Raw genomic sequence first — 20,376 nt, forward strand, 5'->3', positions numbered from 1 at the left:
TTAGACTCACATACCAGTTTCGGGAGAAATGTACTAACTCACCAACTGATGACATAATTAAATTTTAATTTGGATTCCTTACAAGACACATAAAAGGCTGAAACATTTTGTGATAAAGGGAAGAGCTGAACAGGGTGTGGGTTTAAAGAGGAAAAATGTCCTATGGTAACCACAGGGCACCTAATTTCCCTGTGCTGATACAATCCAAATAAGTTCTTCAAATTCTGATGATTTCTTATTACGCCAATTCCTTTCATTATGAAAGAAGCCACTTCCTTTAGTAAAGGCCAACGATGGCAGGTAGAAATAAACCTCTGATGCAATCGAGCAAAAATGTCCAAAAAGGGGCACAGTGTGAACCGGATGAATCCCGTTTTTGAAAGTGCATGGGCGCTAAGGAACTGGGTACTTCCTCACTTCTCCACCGGCTGCCGGGAGTCCCTTCAATGGCAGAGTCATCCAGCCACTCCCCCTCCCCCACACATTCCGAAAGGATTGAAGGTCCAAAAATAGACTTTGCTATAAACTTTTCAGGAACACATCTGCTGCGAGAAATAAGATGTCTGTAGCATCAGGACTCCGGACAAAGCATAAAGAAGGAGATGCATTTAAAAATGTTTATTAAAGGTTGGAAAGTCTCCCCACCTAAGGAAGAGGTGACCAGGCCCACTCCTGTGTGTCAGATTCTGACCTGAAGATTGACGACTTAAAGAGGAGGCAGCCACTTGCATTTCTTGCTAAAAATAAACCAAAAGGAGCTTAAAGTGAAAGACAGGCTATGGCAGCTGTTATGAAGTTTGAGCTCAAATAACCAGTGGGCCCCACTCCACGTGAGACAGGGTGAGCTTCACCAAAAAGTGTGGCTAAAAGGCGGCCAGGAGGCCAGTATAAATGACTGCCCTTTGAGAACTGATGTGGTTGCTTCCTGTTCACTGAAGACTTTAATTAGGAATTTATTCTTCTTCGCAGATGCTTCATTTAGTTGTGTTTTAATTATAGAGCTTGGCAAAAAGAGCAAAAAGAAGAGCAAAGAGGGCGAGGCCCACAGACACCGTCACTGCTCCGTCCTGACAGAGGCTTCGCAGCCGCAGCCCCACTCTGGAACCCGCCGAGTCGCACTGGGACAGGGAGCTCAGGGGACCCCCACGCCTGCTTCTGAATTCCTAGAAAGAGAGAGACACAGGAGAAAATAATTTTAAAATGCAAAGAAAGCCCCATTATGCTATCAATCAAGTAATGGGTCCCAAGAAGGAACTTCTTTTTTTAAAAAAAAAACACACACATTGAGATATAGCTGACATATAACCTTGTCTTAGTTTCAGGTGTACAGCCTAATGCTCGAAGTCTGTATACACCGCGAATGACCACTGTAAGGCCACTTAACGTCTATCACCATGCCGAGTCACACATTTATTTGTCTTGTGATGAGAAGTTTCAGTGCATATATCCTTTTGAGTTAGTGTTTTTGAATATTTGGAAATATTCCTATAAGTGGAATAGCTGGATCACACAGTAGTTCTATTTTGAATTTTGTAAGGAACTTCCATACCTCTTTCCACAGTGGCTGGACCAATTTACATTCCTACCAACAGTGCACAAGGGTTCCCTTATCCACATCCTTGTCAACACTTACATCTTGTCTTTTTAAGAATAGTGATTCTGACAGGTGTAAGGTGATACCTTCCTGTTGTCTGATTTGCATTTCCCTGAGGATAGTGATGTTGAGCATCGTTTTATGTACCTGCTAGCCATCTATATGTCTTCTTTGGAAAAATGTCTATTCAGAGCCTCTGTTCATTTTTATTTTTATTTTTGCTATTGAGTTGTATGAGTTCTTTATATATTTTGGATACTAACCTCTTATTAGATATCAGATACATAATTTGCAAATATTTTCTCCCATTTAGTACGTTGCCTTTTCATTTTGTTGATGTGTTACAGTAGAACCAAGTATATAAACCTAAAACTTTCATGTTCAGAAACTTTAGGGATCAGATTTCAATCAATTAAAGATAAATGAAGACAGTGGAGAAAACTTAGTCTGGTTAGATGGTAACAAAAGTCCATCTCTAATTATTGCCCCTTCTCTAACAGTTACATACTTATTGTTGGGGAAGGGAAAGACAACACATGTAACACCCACAGGCACAACTGGGACCAGTTCTAGGAATCCTAAGTGCCTGGGCTTTAACCCGAACCCTAACCCTACTCCAACCCTAACCCTTATCCTCTCTTTGCAGCCATACAAAATCACCTGTAAAATGGAGATACTGTTAGTATTTGCACATCAATGGGTTGTTATGGGAATCAAATGAGAGAGTGTCTTAAACATTTAAAACTCAAATAAGGTATCTTGTGGTTCTCATGGAATATGTAAACTGCAGACATTCCTTTAACACAATTGCAAAGTCATTATTTTATTTGTTTTTCAAATGTGATTCATTGATTTAAGCTATATTTGTCCCTTAAACATACCATCAGGAGGCACACAGCATAATGAATGAGCAGAGCAGAAACTGAGCCCAAGTTCAGACCTTCGTCAGCCTTGTGACCTTGGGCAAGTGGTTTAAGCTCTCTAACCCTAACCAGCTCCTCTGTGAAGTAAGGAGACCAATATGTACCTTGATGTTGTTGAAAGGCTTAGAAAAATATACTTTTATTGATTTCAGAGAGGGAGAGAGAAATAAACATCAGTGATGAGAATCATTGATTGGCTGCCTCCTGCACGCCCCACAATGGGATTGTGCCCTGAATGGGAATCGAACCATGACCTCCTGGTTCATAGGTCAATGCTCAACCACGGAGCCATGCCGGCCAGCGTATAGGTTTAAATTAAGGCCTGCTATTTTTTACATTCCAGTAGTGTGGCTTGGAAAACACTTGGACCACAGCACTCATCAATAGTCCCAACATGACAACGCCCTGTCCTGGGTACCACCCTCACAGCACTCGCCCACAGGGAGAAGCTATGCCCACTGGGAAGTCAGCACCTCTTATTCCCAGCCCTCAGTGAGTGAACCTTCTGGAAAGGCGCTTTATGAAACCATCCGATGTGAGAAGGGAAGACTGGGTTCCACAAGGTATGAAGTGGGATTCAACTCTCAGATGTGCTAGGGTCCACTTTTACCTGCTTTTTTTTTTCGATATCTAATATTATGGTAATGCTGTTGTCAAGGAAACTACAAAGGAAAGAAAAATGTCACTGTAACCCCACAATTCTACCTAAAACACTTTGCCCCAGTTCTGTGCCCTACCTGAACCAGCCACCTCCCCTCTACCCACTATCTGCCCTCTACCTTCTGTTCTTATGTTCTTGAAGGACACCCCAGCAGGAAAGCCGCCCTCCACTGGTGAACAGCAGGAAGGGTTAGGTGCACCCCTCTCGGGCTGAGCGTCCGTTGGCTGGCTCCCATCACGGTACCTATCAACAGTACTGCACGGCCTGTCTCTTGCTGTCTCCTGCATGATCCCGAGTGTGCTCCTGAGAGGGGGGGCTGGCCCGGCTCTCCCATGGATGCCCAGGGCCCGACATGGGGGAGGGGACAGGTAAATTGAAAGGATATTCCTTGGATATATATATATACACACACATATATATATATAAATAGTCTTTCCATATGAACTGCCATTTACCTATTCTTGTATTTCTTATTAGACTGTAAGGTAAATGGGACAAAGAATCAAATATCACTAGTGCTACATACACAGTATAAATATAAAACAGCATCATTGGAGGGACACAACAATTTCCTAGCAGAGAAGTAGCAAACTAACACGTTTTGTATTGCTACTCTAACACATTGCCACAAACCCCAGGTCTGCCATTTGGCTTCTAGGACAATCCCAACTTTAACTACTCACCCAGTTTCCCCCACTTTCAAGGCCACTAGCACTGGCTTTTTGATAAGCACCCTGATGATTTCCATTGGACCCCATGTATAACCTCAAGATCTTTAACTTAAACACATCCTCAAAATCCCTTTTGCCAGGTAGGGTAACCTTCACAGGTTCCCAGGATTAGGACATGAACATCTCGGGGGTACATCACTGCCTGCTACTCATGGCACATGTGATCCCCAAATGATCTCATTATCCCACCAGAAAGTGTGCTCAGTTCAGCAGAGCTGAACTAGCTGCACAAAAGAACGCTGTCCCACAGAAGCCTAACGCTCTACATGTTTACACGGCAGGGTGCACAGGGCACCCCTATCCCTGGTGACTGTATGGCTAGTGACCCTGAAGCTTCCTGGTGGAGGAAGAGGGGGCCTCCAGCGCTGGGCTTCTGCTAAATCCTTTTCCTTTCTCTGAGCTCATGTAGCTGCTTGCTGAGCAAATGGTCCTCCAGGGCCACACGTACTTGTCCTACTCATAGCTCCTTCATCCAAAAGAAACAGGGACGTGAAGGAGAGGGCACCTAGGAGATGGTGGATCAATGTTCTCTGAAGGGATATTTGCATTTCTACTTGTTCCTTTGCATTCCAGTTACAATCTCATACAGTTGCAAGTATCCTTCTCTGGGAGCTGGATGGGCTTGGCCTTCCAATGGAAGAAATTCGTGCTGTTCAGAAGAAGCTTCTCCTGCAGTTCCTCCTCCTTCTCATAAAAAATATTTGCATATTGTTGCCCTGGCCAGTTTTTCTCAGTAGTTGGAGCGTTGGTCCTCGGACTGAAGGGATACACGTTCGATTCCCAGTCAAGGGCATGTTCTAGTACCTAGGTGCAGGCTTGATCCCTAGCCCCGGTCAGGGTGTGTACAGGAGGCAACCAATCAATGTGTCTCTCTAACATCCATGTTTCTCTCTGTCTCTCCCCGTCCCTTCCATTCTCTTTAAAAGTTAATGGGGGGAAAATATCCTCAGGTGAGAATTAACAAAAATAAATAAATAAATAAAATGTTTGCACATTATAATATGTACTAGAGGCCCAATGCATGGATTCGTGCACCCATGGGATCCCTCAGCCTGGCCTGTGCCTTTGTGCAATATGGGACCCCTTGGGGGATGTCGGACTGCTGGTTTTGGCCGATCTTGGGGATCGGGCCAAAACTGAAAGTCTGAATCCCCTTAGTGATGTAGTAGTGTGCGAAGCCGGGGAGGAGCCTGAGCCTGGGATGGGCAGGTGCACCACGCAGCTCCCACTCATCCGGCCCTGCGCCTGCTGCTGCCGTCCTCCCTAGCACTGCTGCGGAGGCGGGAGAGGCTCGCATCGCTGCAGCTGTGCTTGGCAGCTGTGAGGCCGGTGTCTGGCACCCTTCGGTCAGCTGAGCAGCATGCCCGCTGTGGGAGCACACTGACCACCAGGGGGCAGCTCCTGCATTGAGCATCTGCCCCCTGGTGGTCAGTGCGCATCACAGCGACCAGTCGACAGGTCATTTGGTCACTTAGGCATATATATATATATATATATATATATATATATATATTATATACTAGAGGCCCAGTGAATGAAATTTGTGCAGGGGGGGAGCGGGGGTGGGGTGGGCAGTGTGGTTTCTCAGGCCAGCCTGTGCCCTTTTGCAGTCCGGGACCCCTTAGGGGATGTCTGAATGAGGCCAGCTGTTGGACATCCTTAGCACTGTCCCAGAGGTGGGAGAGGCTCCTGCCACCACCGCTGCGCTCTCCAGCCATGAGCCCGGCTTCTGGCTGAGCGGCACTCCCCCGTGTGTGCAAACTGACCACCAGGGGGCAGCTTCTGCATTGAGCGTCTGCCCCCTGGTGGTCAGTGCACATCATAGCAACCAGTCATTCCACCGATCAATTTGCATATTAGCCTTTTATTATATATTTAGAGAGAGAGAGAGAGAGAGAGCGAAGGGCCCAGTGTAGAAAATTCATGCACGGGGGGGGGGGGGGGGTCGATGTCCCTCAGCCCAGCCTGCACCCTCTCCAATCTGGGATCCCTCTCACAATCCAGGACTGCTGGCTCCCAACCGCTCGCCTGCCTACCTGCCTGATTGCCCCTAACCACTTCTGCCTGCCAGCCTGATCACCCCCTAAACCAGGGGTGGGCAAACTTTTTGACTCGAGGGCCACAATGGGTTCTTAAACTGGATCGGAGGGCCGGAACAAAAGCATGGATGGAGTGTTTGTGTGAACTAATATAAATTCAAAGTAAACATCATTACATAAAAGGGTACGGTCTTTTTTTTTTTTTTGTTTTATTCATTTCAAACGGGCCGGATGCGGCCCGCGGGCCGTAGTTTGCCCACAGCTGCCCTAAACACTCCCCTGCCAGCCTCATCAATGCCTAACTGCTCCCCTGCCAGCCCGATTGCCCCCAACTGCCCTCCCCTGCAGGCCTGATCTCTCCCCCAACGGCCCTCCTGTGCTGGCCTGATCTCACCCCCAACTGCCCTCCCCCACTGCCCTGGTTGCCCCCAACTGCCTCCTCTTGCCAGCCTGATCTTGCCCCCAACAGCCCTTCCCTGTTGTCCTGATCTCTCCTCTAACTGCCCTACCCTGCCGGCCTGATTGCCCCTAACTGCCTCTGCCTGCCTCATCACCCCTAACTGCCCTCCCCTGCCAGCGTGATCGCCCCTAATGGCCTCTGCCTCAGCCCCCACCACCATGGCTCTGTCCGGAAGGAAGCTTGATGCCCAGAAGATGGCCGGTTGACCTGGTCTAATTAGCATATTACCCTTTTATTAGTGTAGATAGATTATATAGGATAGGATTGCTTAAATGGGGGAGAGGGGGAAGCCTTTTTCAGCAGGAGGAGATGCTCTTGGCAGACAAAAACACATTATCCCTATATCTGGACTGATAGCCTGCCATATGCACTATACTGCCAAAGCGGTCATTAAAAAATTGAACCGCTTTCTTACACCTTACACCAAATAGCTGTTGCCCTTAAAACCTCTCCTCAGCCCCCACGTTAGGTTCTGCCTTCGCAGTTCACCCAGATCAGGTTCTGACTGATCGGTTTCTATGCCAGTCAGCATCTCTGGGCCTATCTCTGGGCCTGATCAAAGAGGCAGGGCTGATTAGCAGACCCCAAGGAGACCCAGACAGAAACAGAGACACAGCTGCTGGGGAAGCCCGGAGAGAAAGAGAAAGGCAATAGCTGATCAACAGCTGCTGCAGAGGCTGCAGATCAGACCCTGCCTCTCTCTCTGCAGGCCTCTCTCCAGGCCTGATCCGCAGCCGCCTCGGCAGTCAGTGCTGGGTCGCTGTACCAGCACCAGATGCAGTCAGTGCTGGGTCACCATGGCAACCCAGCACTGACTTCCGGTGTTTGGTCGAGCCTTCGGTCGTTATGGATCCTGGCTCTTTATGTATAAGATTAAGGCCACAGAACCAGAAGTAAAAGGATCCAGTAAGAAAAGTGGAGGACAGGTGCTATGCAAAAATTCTAAGTAGCATATTTATGGACACACCATGTGCCCACAGTGCTCTAAGTACTCTAGATCCCTCTCTCCTTTATACCACCTAACCTCCTAGGGAGATAGTTCACATGAACAAATCCCAACTTTAAGTATTCACCCAGTTTACAGATAGTAGGAATAAATGGTGAAGTGGATGAGAGGCTGGGCTTTAATCATGCTAAGGTTAGCCTTGGTAGTAACCTATCATTGATAATGCAATATAAAGAAATAAGAAAAAATCATGGCAGTACCTAATTATTAAAATGACTATCAAGATTAAGACCAAACAGACTTCCCCCTTTCTCTGCTACACAACCTCAGGAAGGCAATGGTGCTATTTTGTGTTTCTCTATGAAAGGACTGTCCAGGAGAGCCAGCCTCAGGTCGGGCGCACTCTGCATACCTGCCTTGCAGTTCTGAGCCTTGTTGAGAGTTTGCAAATGTGACCTGTAGATGGCACATTCCTGAGTATTCTCTGAACATACACACACATACGTGATCTGCTCGCATTAGAACATGTTGCAAAATGTGTTTTAATGAGGAACAGTTGGTCTGGTTCTGCTCAAATAAAAGATATCTCTGCAAGAGAGTTGCCACCTGTCTTCCCATCTTGCAGTGCAGCTTCTAAATGAGCTCTTCTGTCCCCGACACCTGCACGTGTCACAGGGCCCTGAAATTATAGGCCACGTGCCAGCTCCCTTCCTGAAATTGACAGGCAACCTGGGTCCTGTGCTCGATGTCACTGCCAGAGAGCAGGCACCGAGGGGAGTGAGGGTGCCAAGCTACCTTTCTCCACAATTCTTCTAAACATGCCTCAAATTGGGACCATCTTAATATCATATAACCAGGACTGCCTAATTATCGCCAAACCGAAGATGTTAATATTTCCTAGTTTTTATAGTCTATGTAAATAATGTCCTATGCATTGTCCATGAGCATTACTGGTATGCTGGCATTTAATGGCCACAGCAATTAAACGTGGAATCAATTACATGTTTTCATTTGTTTTGAGAGGGCATTTACATTTTAAAACCTCTGTCACAGAGTTACATGATGACAGCACCGTATTGTCAAGCCCTTCTGTATCACTTTTGGGCATGAGCAATTATAAATCAGACATTATCCTTATGTAATTTTTCCTCCCCCTCTCACCTCAAATGCATAATTGCTTTCATTAGAAAGGAAAAGAAAATATTTTAAACTGGAACACACATACATACATACACACACACACACACATCACTATAACCTTGATTTTTTATCTTATTTTGGTGATAGCACAGTAAACACAAGGCTTTGCTAATAAGGCCAGACATGAATTATTAAACTATCTACCGTATGATCAAATGCATTTCAGATTATATTCTGAATAATTTTGCCTTGACGTTCACCAAAGGAAAAGATCTAACGTGCCTTCCATGAGCCTCTCTTTCAGAGTGCCCAACCCTCTGACTCCAACTGCACCAAATGGAAAAAAGAAATAATTATATTAAACACCAAAGCTCGCATCAGCCCATCACTTAATTATTGCTTCATCCGGCTCAGATATAAAAACAACTCAGCTCCCCATGTTTTTTAATGGATTCAAAATATTTCTCATGTATAAAATTTTCTCATGGCTCAGAGGCACTGTTAGAGCTTGAAGTAGAATCTAACAGCGATGAAGAGAAAGAATTAGATGGTTCATAACTCAAGATAAATTAGAGTTTAGGACCTTTATTTTTAACAAAGCCTGGACATATGGCCTGTGCAGGAAATCTATCAAAACCAAATATGTGATCAATGAGAGGAAGTTTTCTTAAAATATACATTATGCGGTGTAGCATACTATCAGAAAAGAACCTCAAAATCTCCTGATTTTGAAAGATTTACTTTAAATACAAAATTACCTTCATATCCGAAAGCTATCTTGATCACAATTGCATTTTACACTGCAAAATATAGCACCTCCTAAGGTAAGCTTCCCTAATGCAAACTGCTGCGTGAGTCCCAGGTAACAAAGAGTGGACAAAGGCGGCCGCTCAGCGTTTGCAATGCCTTCCTAACCCTCTAGCTGTGGGAGTCTATCTGAATACCCTCAGTTTCTTTGAAGTTCTTAATCTTTAACTTAGCACCAATGTGCATTCAAATGAGCTTACATATTCCTAATTTTTGACTTGTTACATTGATGAAAATAAGGGGGATGTTGCAGGACAAAAGAATCAGATCTAGAATTAATAACATGGTATAGAAATCTTTGCCAACAGTACTGCATTGTCATTTGTTTATACATAACTTCTCTAGTTCTACAAAAAATGAGAGGTTGCAAGCTTTGCCAAAGGTATGCTATCAGAGATCTGGCATCTTAGATGGAGATACATTTATTTTTATTTCTTTATTGTTACTAAATATTTTTTTCTCAAGAGAGGAGGTTTTTCTTATTAGCCATACTTAAGAAAATTATTCTAGAACTTATGTAGGTCTCTCTTTTGCTAACTAAGTAGCAGCCATAGATGTATAGACAAGTATAGACACACACACACACACACACACACACACACGACCTTGAAATAAAGAAGGAACCAGGAGGCTCACATAGAACTATGCAGTTTCTAATCGCAATGTTCATATAGTGCCAGAAATCTGAACTCATCTATTCCAAATTATTGGCTGGAGCTAAGCATTAGTACAAACTAAAGCTGCTCCACAGGTGTGACAAAGCTGAAAGAAGAAAGAAAAAGTTAACCGGGTCAAGATGCTCTATTGATGATGAAGTCCTTTTAATAATCTCTTCAACCACAACTAAAACCATCCTCCTTCCATGGAGTGTACACAGGAAGCTGTGAACTAGGATGTTGAGGAACATAACAATTGCGTGTATTAAAGTTAATCTTTAAGTAATCAATTCAACTCAAAATAATTACTCCTAAGAATTTCTTTCAACTAGGTAACCATGAAAGTGTGTTGGCAGATGTTTGTGCTTTAAATGAAAAAGGAGCCATGCTGTTAACAACCATTACAATGCAACCCTCTCATCCTGTTCCAAGTACCATTTTCAATGACACCGGAGATATGGTTTTAGCATCATTGAGCTCCAGGAACTGCATAAAATGAATAAAGGAGATGGCAGGTACTTTGTTTTGTCTCAAAGTCTCATAAATGATGAGCTAACATGTAAAATGTTTCCTATAATACACCATGATATTCAGTTTGGAAAATTGAGATAAACTAGTTAAGAACATGGTACATTCTAACTATAATTTCACTGAACTCAGTCACCTGGAGAAAGTTCACATCTCTACCTTTTTTCCTATTACTTCCAAAGTTCCATTATGTGTACTTCCAAAAATCCACTCCAAGGAATGCCCGTTTTCTCTTTCTATTTTTATTTTGAATACAGACAGTTTTTAAAAAGAAAGAACAACAATCCTATCAAAGTCACTTACAATAACTGGAAAATTAATATTAAGAAACTTAATAATTTATATGACTAAAAGAGTGTGGTGGGCAGCCTCTAAAACAGCCCCCAATCATCCCTACCTCCTGATATTCATGTGCTTGTGTAATACCTTTCCCTTGACCATGGGCTAAACTTACTGACATGTTTTTAATTAACACTCGACATAAATGATGGGGTGTCACTCCTGAAATTAGGTTACAAAAAAACTGTGGCTTCTCTCTTCCTCACTCTGTTTGCTTGCTCTGTGGGAAGCCAGCTGCCAAGTGTGGGCTGCCCTATGCAGAGCCCCCATGAGAAGTCACAGAGGGAGACCTCTGATCAACAGCCAACAAAGGACCAAGACCTTGATTTAATAACCCATGAGAGACAGAATGTTGGCATCAACTCACAAGTGGACTCAGAAGCATGCCCTTCCCCAGCTGAGCTCTCAGTTGAGACAGCACCCCTGGCTGACACCGTGACTGCAACTTCATGACAGGCATCAATCCAGAGGCACCCAGCTAAGCAGCGTCCAGATTTCTGACTCACTGAAGCTCTCGGATAATAAATGTTTATTGTTTTAAGCTGCTAAATTCTGAGGTAATTTGTTATACACCAAGACATAACCAACAAAAAAATATGCCAGGTAGAGGGCTAGAAACAGATTCACATGTAAGTTTAAACATTATTTATAACAGAAGCATTGCAGGCCAAGGAAAGATGGGCTGTCAATAAAATTTTCTGGAACAATTCATTATACACTCATAAAACAATGAATTTAGCCCCTAACTACCATGCTTAAAAATATATTACAGATAGATTAATTTCTTACCTAGCAAAGGCAAAACTGGAAAAATTTAGAAGATAATATGGGCTGAAAATCTGTCTAATCCACAAGGGTAGGAAAATAGTTCTTAAATCACAAAAATACACACAGTCCTATGGGCACCAAAAAGAAGTTAAAATACAAGCCAGAAACTGGGAGAAGACATTTGTTTCACATATAGCTGATTTTATATAAAGAAATCCTAAAAATCAATAAGATAGTGTCAATTCAATAGAAGGAAAATGAGCAAAAGATTTACACAGACTCTTTATTAAAGAGGATATATGAATAAACACATAAAGAAACCAATCAATATATTAAAATGTGTCCAACCTCATTCATAATTAAGAGAAAAACAAGTTGAAAACACAATGAGATAACAATTCTCTACCAGGTTGGCAAAAAGTAAGAGGTCTACCAATGTAAGTGTGGATGAGAATGCAGAGGCAACCAGACCACTTCAGCACCGCTGCGGGTGGGGATCTAAATAAACAAACATAACCACCTGGGAAACATAACCATCTGGTAAAGTGGGAGTGGTGCACACCTGACAACCCCACGATCCCACTCTTGGGTGTGTCATCAAGACTACATAAGTTGTTGCAAGTATGGGTCAATCTCAAGTCCCCATCATGGCTGATGGGATTTGAGTTAGAAGCTCTACCATGGTTTAGAATAGAGAGGGAGGTGGGGGAAGGGCTGGTCAAAGGTAGAATAAAGTAGCCCTGGGATGTGAGGCTCAAGCTGTGGGGCCGGGGCTTCCTGAAAACATTAGCTTTCCAAGCTGTTTCCCTAATAACGGGTTTCTTTTTTAATAGAGGTAGGGTCCCAGTAACCTACCTTTTCTCCTTTAACACTTCTCCTTTTCTTTTAATTCCTAAGGTGTTCCTCACCACCTTAAGAAGATTACTGGCCGGAGAAATCAAGATGGCAGCATAGGTAAACACCGGAAACTGCTGCCTCCGACAACAACTTCAAAAATACAACGAAAAGACAAAACGGACATCATCCAGAACCACAGAAAGGCTGGCTGAGTGGAAATTCTACAACTAGAAGGAAAGAGAAAAGCACGCGGAGACTCAGAGGAGCAGCGGAAGTAAAGGGCAGAGGTACAGAGGCCCGAGCACATGCAGAAAGGGGCTGGCACCTGAGGACACAGCTGTCTTTTTGAATTGGGAGGGAATCACAAGCTCCCGACTGCTCTAGACTCCAGTTCCGGGAAGTCTCTGGGGACCCAGGTCTCATACGGGGAGAAACTGGACTGTCTGGCAGCGGGCAGAACTCGGAACTTGAGGGCGGCTTTCCCTCAGAGGTGCTTGCAGCAATAACTGGGACACTGAGACACGGGGCCCCTTAGGGCAGGGCTGAGGATCAGCCATAGCTGCTTGCTCCGCCCTGCTAATTCCCTGAGACCCCGCCCCACCCAGGCTGTAGCAGAGGCCTTTGCATATGAATGCCCTGGCCCTTTGCAATCTGAAAATTACCTAACAAATTGCAGCTGGGCCAGACAGACCCAGAACTTCCAAGAGAAGGCCCAAGGCCCCACAGCAGCTTGCATTGCTTCACAGCTGGGCCTCATCTGGGCACCTCTAAACTCCAAAAAAGGAAGGGGAATCTGCAGATCTCTTCATAGCTCCTGCTGGGTAGCCTCAGGAAGAGGCTAAATTAGCACCTCCTTAGATCCAAGAGCCAGTGTACCCAGTGGTCAGAGTGGGATCATCCAGATTACAACTCCTCAGATCCATAAGGAACACATTCAGGGGGCAGACTCAGTGAGCACCAAAGCCCTACTGAAGCAAGTCTTGCCCCAGAAGGGTGTCTTCAGCACAGAAGTTCTCCCACTGCAGACACAGCTGATTCTCAAAGCCAATTGGCCTGGAGGTCAATTCCTCCCAGTGATACCTACAACAATCAAGGCTTAACTACAACAAGACTGTGCACAAAGCCCACAAGAAGGTGCACCAAGAGTGTCCACCTCGTGTAATTGGGGAGGCTGAGCCACTGGGCCCTATAGGACACCTAGCACACAAAGCTACTCTACCAACACAGGGAAGCATAAAAAATGTGGAGACAAAGAAACAGGTCACAAATGACAGAAATGGAGGAAAGCAAATGACTGGATATAGAGTTCAAAACCACACTTTTAAGGTTTTTCAATAATTTTCTGGAAACCGCCGATAAATTTAGTGAGACCCTGGAGGATATGAAAAAAGACCAACTAGAAATTAAGCATACACTGACTGAAATAAAGAATAATATACAGAGATCCAACAGCAGACTAGAGGGTCCCAAGAATCAAGTCAAAGATTTGAAATACGAAGAAACAAAAAATACCCAACCGGAAAAGCAAAAAGAAAAAAGAATCTAAAAATATGAAGATAGTGTAAAGAGCCTCTGGGACAACTTCAAGTGTACCCACATCAGAATTATAGGGGTGCCAGAAGAAGAGAGAGAGCAAGATATTGAAAACCTATTCAAAGAAATAATGACAGAAAACTTCCCCTACCTGGTGAAAGAAATAGACTTACAAGTCCAGGAAGCGCAAAGAACCCCAAACAAAAGGAATCCAAAGAGGACCACACCAAGACACATCATAATTAAAATGCCAAGAGCAAAAGACAAAGAGAGAATCTTAAAAGCAGCAAGAGAAAAACAGTCAGTTACCTACAAGGGAGTACCCATACGACTGTCAGCTGATTTCTCAACAGAAACCATGCAGGCCAGAAGAGACTGGCAAGAAATATTCAAAGTGATGAATAGCAAGAACCTATAACCAAGATTACTTTATCCAGCAAAGCTATCATTCAGAACTGAAGGTCAGATAAAGAGCTTCACAGATAAGAAAAAGGTAAAGGAGTTCATCACCACCAAACCAGCATTATATGAAATGCTGAAAGGTATTCTTTAAGAAGAGGAAGAAGAAAAAGGTAAAGATAAAAATTATGAACAGCAAATACATATCTATCAACAAGTGAATCTAAAAATCAAGTGAATAAAAAATCTGATGAACAGAGTAAACTGGTGAATATAATAGAACCAGGGGCATGGAAAAGGAGTGAACTGACAATTCTTGGGGGGAAAGGGGTGTGGGGGTGCAGGAAGAGACTGGACAAAAATCGTACACCTATGGATGAGGACAGTGGGAGGGGTAAGGGCAGAGGGTGGGGTGGGAACTGGGTGGAGGAGAGCTATGGGGGGGAAAAAAAGAGGAATACCTGTAATAATCTGAACAATAAAGATTTAATTAAAAAAATAAAAAATAAAAAAAATAAAAATCTAGCTCCTGACTCACTAAGGAGTGGAATGTAATTTGTTAGCAGACCCCTTGTTAAAGGCAATATGCATACAAAAGTGTCTTAAATGATATAAATATAAAATCTCCAACTGATTATTTTTTCCCCAGAAAACATTTTAAAATTCATAAATTATTCAGATAGTCCCAAAATAAAAATATAAAAAGGCAAAAAAAAAAAAAAAAAGATTACTGGCCAACGTGGAAAACAGATGGGACATAAAGGGCCACTCAGTTGCCAATAACACATCTCATTTTTCACTTGGGTTCTATGGGATAAGATCAGTTCCTGTATTCATTTCCTATGGCTGCTGTAACAAATTACCACAAACCGAGTGGCTTAAAACAACACAAACTTATCATGTTACAATTGTGGAGCTCAGCAGTCTGAAAGGAGTCTCACTGGACTACCATGAAATGAGGTGCCATCCTCCTTCTGGAGGCTCTAGGGGAGATCCACTTCTTTGCCTTTTCCAGCTTGCATTCCTTGCTCCTGACCCTCGAGCCCCTCTCTCCACCCTTTCCATGGCCATAAATCAGAAATCTCTTCACTCTGACCTCTGTTTTCCTGCTGCCCTCTACTTTTAAGGACTATCTTGATTACACTGGGCCCACCTGGATAATCCAGGATAATCTCCTTACTCTAATGTCAACTGATTAGCAAATTTAATTCCATGTACAACATAACCCCTGGGTCACCATGGAGTCTAGCACATTCACAGGTTCTGGGAACTAGATGTGGACATCTTGGGGGCTGTTTTCCTGCCTACCACAGGCCCTAAGGGTGATAATGTTGACTTGCGCCATGGGGTACACACATCTCAGAGAACAACACCATACTCTAGCGTACTTAATGTTTCCCAATAGAGGACCATGAGAAAACCCCTTAACTTCTACTAACTTTTACATTTTGGATTCCTTATGTGAAAATGAGGTTTTTGGTTTTTTTTTTCTAAAAACTAGATCCAACCCTTCTAGTTCTACGACTCAATATCTAAAAATAAGACATTGAGTTGTAGAGCTGGAGTGACTGGATCTAAGGCTCAAGCAGATGTGAATTCTTGTGGGGCTAGAGAAAGAGGGTGGAGAGATGTTCAGCCCACAAGCAAAAAAGTCAGGATTTCATAGCGTGTGGCAGAATGAATATATTCATGGTCCCAGTTCTTCACACTGCCTGTGTCTGTGCCTTCTATCACATAGCTATGTAATACTCTCCCTGGTCTTGACCATGTGACTTACTTTGGCAGTGGGATGTAATAAAAAATAATGCATGCTATGAAACAGCATTTCTGTGTGTTGTTCTTCCTCTGCCTTCACCATGAGAACATGCCTGTTATAGGATGAGATCCATGGAGCAGGACAGACTCATCCAAGTCATCCTCGCTGAGGCCATCTAGATCTGTCAGCAGAAGTACTGGGCATGTCAGCCAGCCCACCAAGATGAGAAGAGCTGCTCAGATATCATACAGCTGACTGCAGACACATGAGTGAGCCTCGTCGAGATTAGCTGAACTCTACTAAGGTTTTGTGGTTGTCTGTCACGAGGCATTTATAGTATAGCTAACTGATAACATAGAATGAGAAGATATTTGGCCTTCCACTCCTTTTTAGTAAGGGATGTACATATGTCTCCAGCACAAATACATTCACTCAATGGACATTTACTAAATATCTGCTCCATGCCATGCACTGTTCTAGACATCAAGGGCAAAGAAGTTAATGAAGCACAACATACCAGCCCTCATGGATGGGCTTCCATTTTAATAACTGGAGACAAGGAAACACATACATATTTGATGTGTCTGATGATAAGCTGTATCATGGAGAAAAACAGAGTATGAATAGGGGTACTAGGCTGTGACAGATGATGGGGGTGGCATTCTACAGAGGGTTACTCAGGAAGGTCTTACTGATAAGGTAGTCTTTCAGCAGAGACCTGCATGAAGGAGATGGCAGACATGTCACACACGCATCTGAGAGAAGCATCTTCTAAGTAGAGGGACTAGCAAGGGGAAAGTTCCTCTTGAGGGAGGGTACCTGATGTGTTTAATTCAAGGAGCAGCATGAAGGCCAGTGTAGCTGGTCCAGCGTCCTTGAGGGGGAGAATGGTCAATAAAGCAATGAGGGGTCAGGACACTAGGTCTCATAGGCCATTTCAGGACATCGGCTTCCACTCTGAGCATGAGTGGAAACCCCTACAGGTTTTTCTTTTTAATTTTTTATTGTGTTCAGATGTATGTAACATAAAATTTATCATTTTTGTAATTTTTAAGTGCACAATTCAGTGGCATTAATTACAGTCCTCATGTTGTACAGCCATTATCACTGTCGATTCTTAAGATTTTTTTAACACTCCAAACAGAAACACTGTAATCAGTAAGAAATAACTCCTCATCTCCAAACTTAGCCCCTGACAAGCTCTAATCTACTTCCTGTTTCTATGAATTTGCCTATTCCAGATCTTTCATATAAGTGAAATCATAAATATTTGTCCTTTTTTTGTGTCTGGCTTATTTAACTTAGCATAATGTTTTCAAGGTTCATCCATGTGGCTGAATTATGTATCAGAATTTCATTCCTTTTTATGGATGAATGAAATTCTACTGTATGTATATATCACATTTTATGTACTCATTGGTTGATAGACACTTGGGTTGTTTCTACCTTTTGATTATTATGAATAATGCTGCTATGGACATTGGTATACTAGTACAAGTACCTATTTGAATGCCTGTTTCAATTTTTTGGGTACATGTGCTGGGTCATATGGAATCCTTGATGGGTGTGAGCTGAAGAGAGACATGATCTGGTCTACATAGAGGGCAGGAACAGGGAGACTGATTAGGTAGGTTGTGTTTACTTTCAGATAATATAGAAAAGAAAAAATCACCTCCTCAGGAATATTTAAAAGAAAAAGATCTGTAGCAAATAATGCTACCGTGCTCCATAGATGCACTGTGGTTGTTTAGAGAAACTAGCCTCTTCTGAGGGATAACAGAAAAGACAAAGCAACTCAGTCAATCAAAAAAGGGAACTTAATCACAATCACAAAGTATTAATTTTAGGCAACTATACTTCACAAATGCTGTTGCTGGTTAGAAATGTGCCTGAAAAGACCAGTGACCAGTCCTCTTCTCACGGTGTACATGTGATGTGGATAGAGCCCATGACCATAGACGTGATATTACCAGTACTTTGATTCACTAGGCCTAGATGAATCTTCACAGGCTATCAGCATGCCACCAATTTCACACCACATATTCACTGATCCCTTCCTATATGCCAGGAACTGCTCTGAATGTTTTCCATGCTTTATCTCACTTCACTGTCAAGATCACTCTATCAAATAGATTTGATTGGCCCTAATTTATAAAGATAGTGACCAGCCAATGACCCCAGTTAGTAAGGGATAGAAGCAAAATTCCAAATCCACACAGTATGACCCCCAAGCTCCTGTGCTCAAGGGGAAACTTGATTCTTTTGAAATGGATGTTTGCAAGAAAGAAGTCCTTGGAGCTAGGGCCTCTAGGAGAAAAGGCCGATGATGATAAAATATACCTGCAATAGTCCTTTGCTTTTCTGGCCCCTGAATTTCTTGCAAGTGGTGGCAAATGTGAAAGGCACTGCATCCTGTTTTTATAGATTGACTTCCTACCAGATAACTGTCAACTGTCAGTAATTTTGTAGAATTGTACTGAGGAGACAGAGGGACAGGAGAAAATTTGTTTCTCCAAGGCCCTTTAAATTTAAAACACTGAAACTATGTTAGAAAACAAAGATATTCATGGTTCTATCATTTTAGGTACAACTCAAAGTCCATACCCTGAGTATGACAGGAGAAACATGCTATCACTTTCATCACGAGAAAGTAAAAGGAAAGAAAACTAAAATTTATGGTTAGAAGCATGCCTGGCTGTAAAGTACACATCCTTACAGTTCCCATGAAAAGAATTTAAATTTGCAAGATTACTATCAGTTTAAAAAGGGGCTTTTGCAATCTGCTTATCGAGATGTCAAATGACTTCAAAGAGCAGGTTGGGTGGCTTGCCTATGACGAATTTAGCTCTTGAAAAATATTTTAATTTCCTAGGTTGAAGTAACAGAAGATTTTAACCTATTTTTGTATTCTCAACTTTCCAGCCTCTGGTTGAGAAACCATCTCATACACCCTGCATACCACTGAAAGCCAAGTTCATTCAACAAATATGTACTGAGCACCACATCTGAGCCTGGTACTATGCTAGGGCCTGGAGCTGGTGATGAAACAAACAGGTAGCCCTGCTCTTATGAGCTTTTCTTCACTGTTACACTCGGGCTCAAAAACTTTCCAACATGCATGGTAGAAACTTCTAGTGTTCACTCTTATGTTTTTATTCATACAGGAGTATGTATTTCCCAAGTTCTTGAAATTAGGTGGGGCCATGTGAATAGTTCTGGCCAATGGATGTGAAAAGAAATACCACATGCCATTCCAGTACCGAGGTGACAAAAAGCCTGGTTCTTTAGCTATTCCCTTCTTGCAGTCAACCTGGGGCCCCGAGTGACTGTATGGAACAGACAGTCTCCGATTCCAAACTGCCCACTAAATGCTACAGATGTGCTGTAGTATGAGCAGGAAACAAACCTTTGTTATGTCAAGCCTGAGATTTCAGAGCTATTTGGTTATTGCACGACATCTTAAAAGCTGGGCCCTAACTTACTAATACATGGACTAATACATGTGTTTTATTGTCTAAAGCAGTGGTCGGCAAACTGCGGCCCCTTAAGTGTGGCTCTTCCACAAAATACCACGTGCAGGTGCGTACGTACAGTGCGATTGAAACTTCGTGGCCACACTCAAGGGGCCAAAGAGCCACATGTGGCTCATGAGCTGCAGTTTGCCTACCACTGGTCTAAAGTATTACCTATACGTTTTCTATTTGACTTCAACATCCAAAGGCTCCACTCTTTAGAGAACATGATTTTCCACTGCCTTCCCATTTGCTGAGGGATGCCCAAATAAAGTCAGATTTATTCCTATGCATTGTGTCACTTTGTGAACAATTAATTTCTCATTGAGAAAAATTTCCTTCATATTTGCCTGATTACCCTCAAAGTTCAGTTCTAATCTCACCACGTCCATGAAACCTTCTGTAGTAGAAATTGTTTGCTCTCTCCACACAGACAGTTCTCCACAGAACGGACATAGATTCCGAGGAACATTTCCCATTCTCCTTTGTCCCCGAGGGTGCAAACTTGAGACCCAGGTTTCATATTCAGATGCAACACATGTGAGACACTGATTATGAAGCAAGATCCATGAGGAAGCAGACAGGGCTTGGGACCTCTGCTTGCTGGGCAGGGGGCAGAGGTAACATCTCCTACCAGCAGCCTCTATGTCAGGGGTGGGCAAACTTTTTGACTGGAGGGCCACAATGGGTTCTTAAACTGGACCGGAGGGCCGGAACAAAAGCATGGATGGAGTGTTTGTGTGAACT

General features: G+C 43.2%; 1 protein-coding gene across 2 annotated transcripts in view; it reads right to left on the bottom strand.

Moving 5' to 3' along the window:
* Window positions 1-603: 603 nt before the first annotated feature.
* The window catches only part of CDKAL1 (CDK5 regulatory subunit associated protein 1 like 1), a 686,928-nt gene continuing 667,155 nt past the window's right edge, over window positions 604-20,376 (bottom strand). For both annotated transcript variants that reach the window (XM_036348426.1, XM_036348425.1), the window contains one exon: window positions 604-1,163. In XM_036348426.1, coding sequence (XP_036204319.1) covers window positions 990-1,163 — 174 coding nt within the window. In that variant the 3' untranslated portion in view covers window positions 604-989. The remainder of the gene's footprint in view (window positions 1,164-20,376) is intronic.

Source organism: Myotis myotis, unplaced genomic scaffold (genome assembly GCF_014108235.1).
Source record: "Myotis myotis isolate mMyoMyo1 unplaced genomic scaffold, mMyoMyo1.p scaffold_m19_p_2, whole genome shotgun sequence".
Taxonomy (NCBI): Eukaryota; Metazoa; Chordata; class Mammalia; order Chiroptera; family Vespertilionidae; genus Myotis; species Myotis myotis.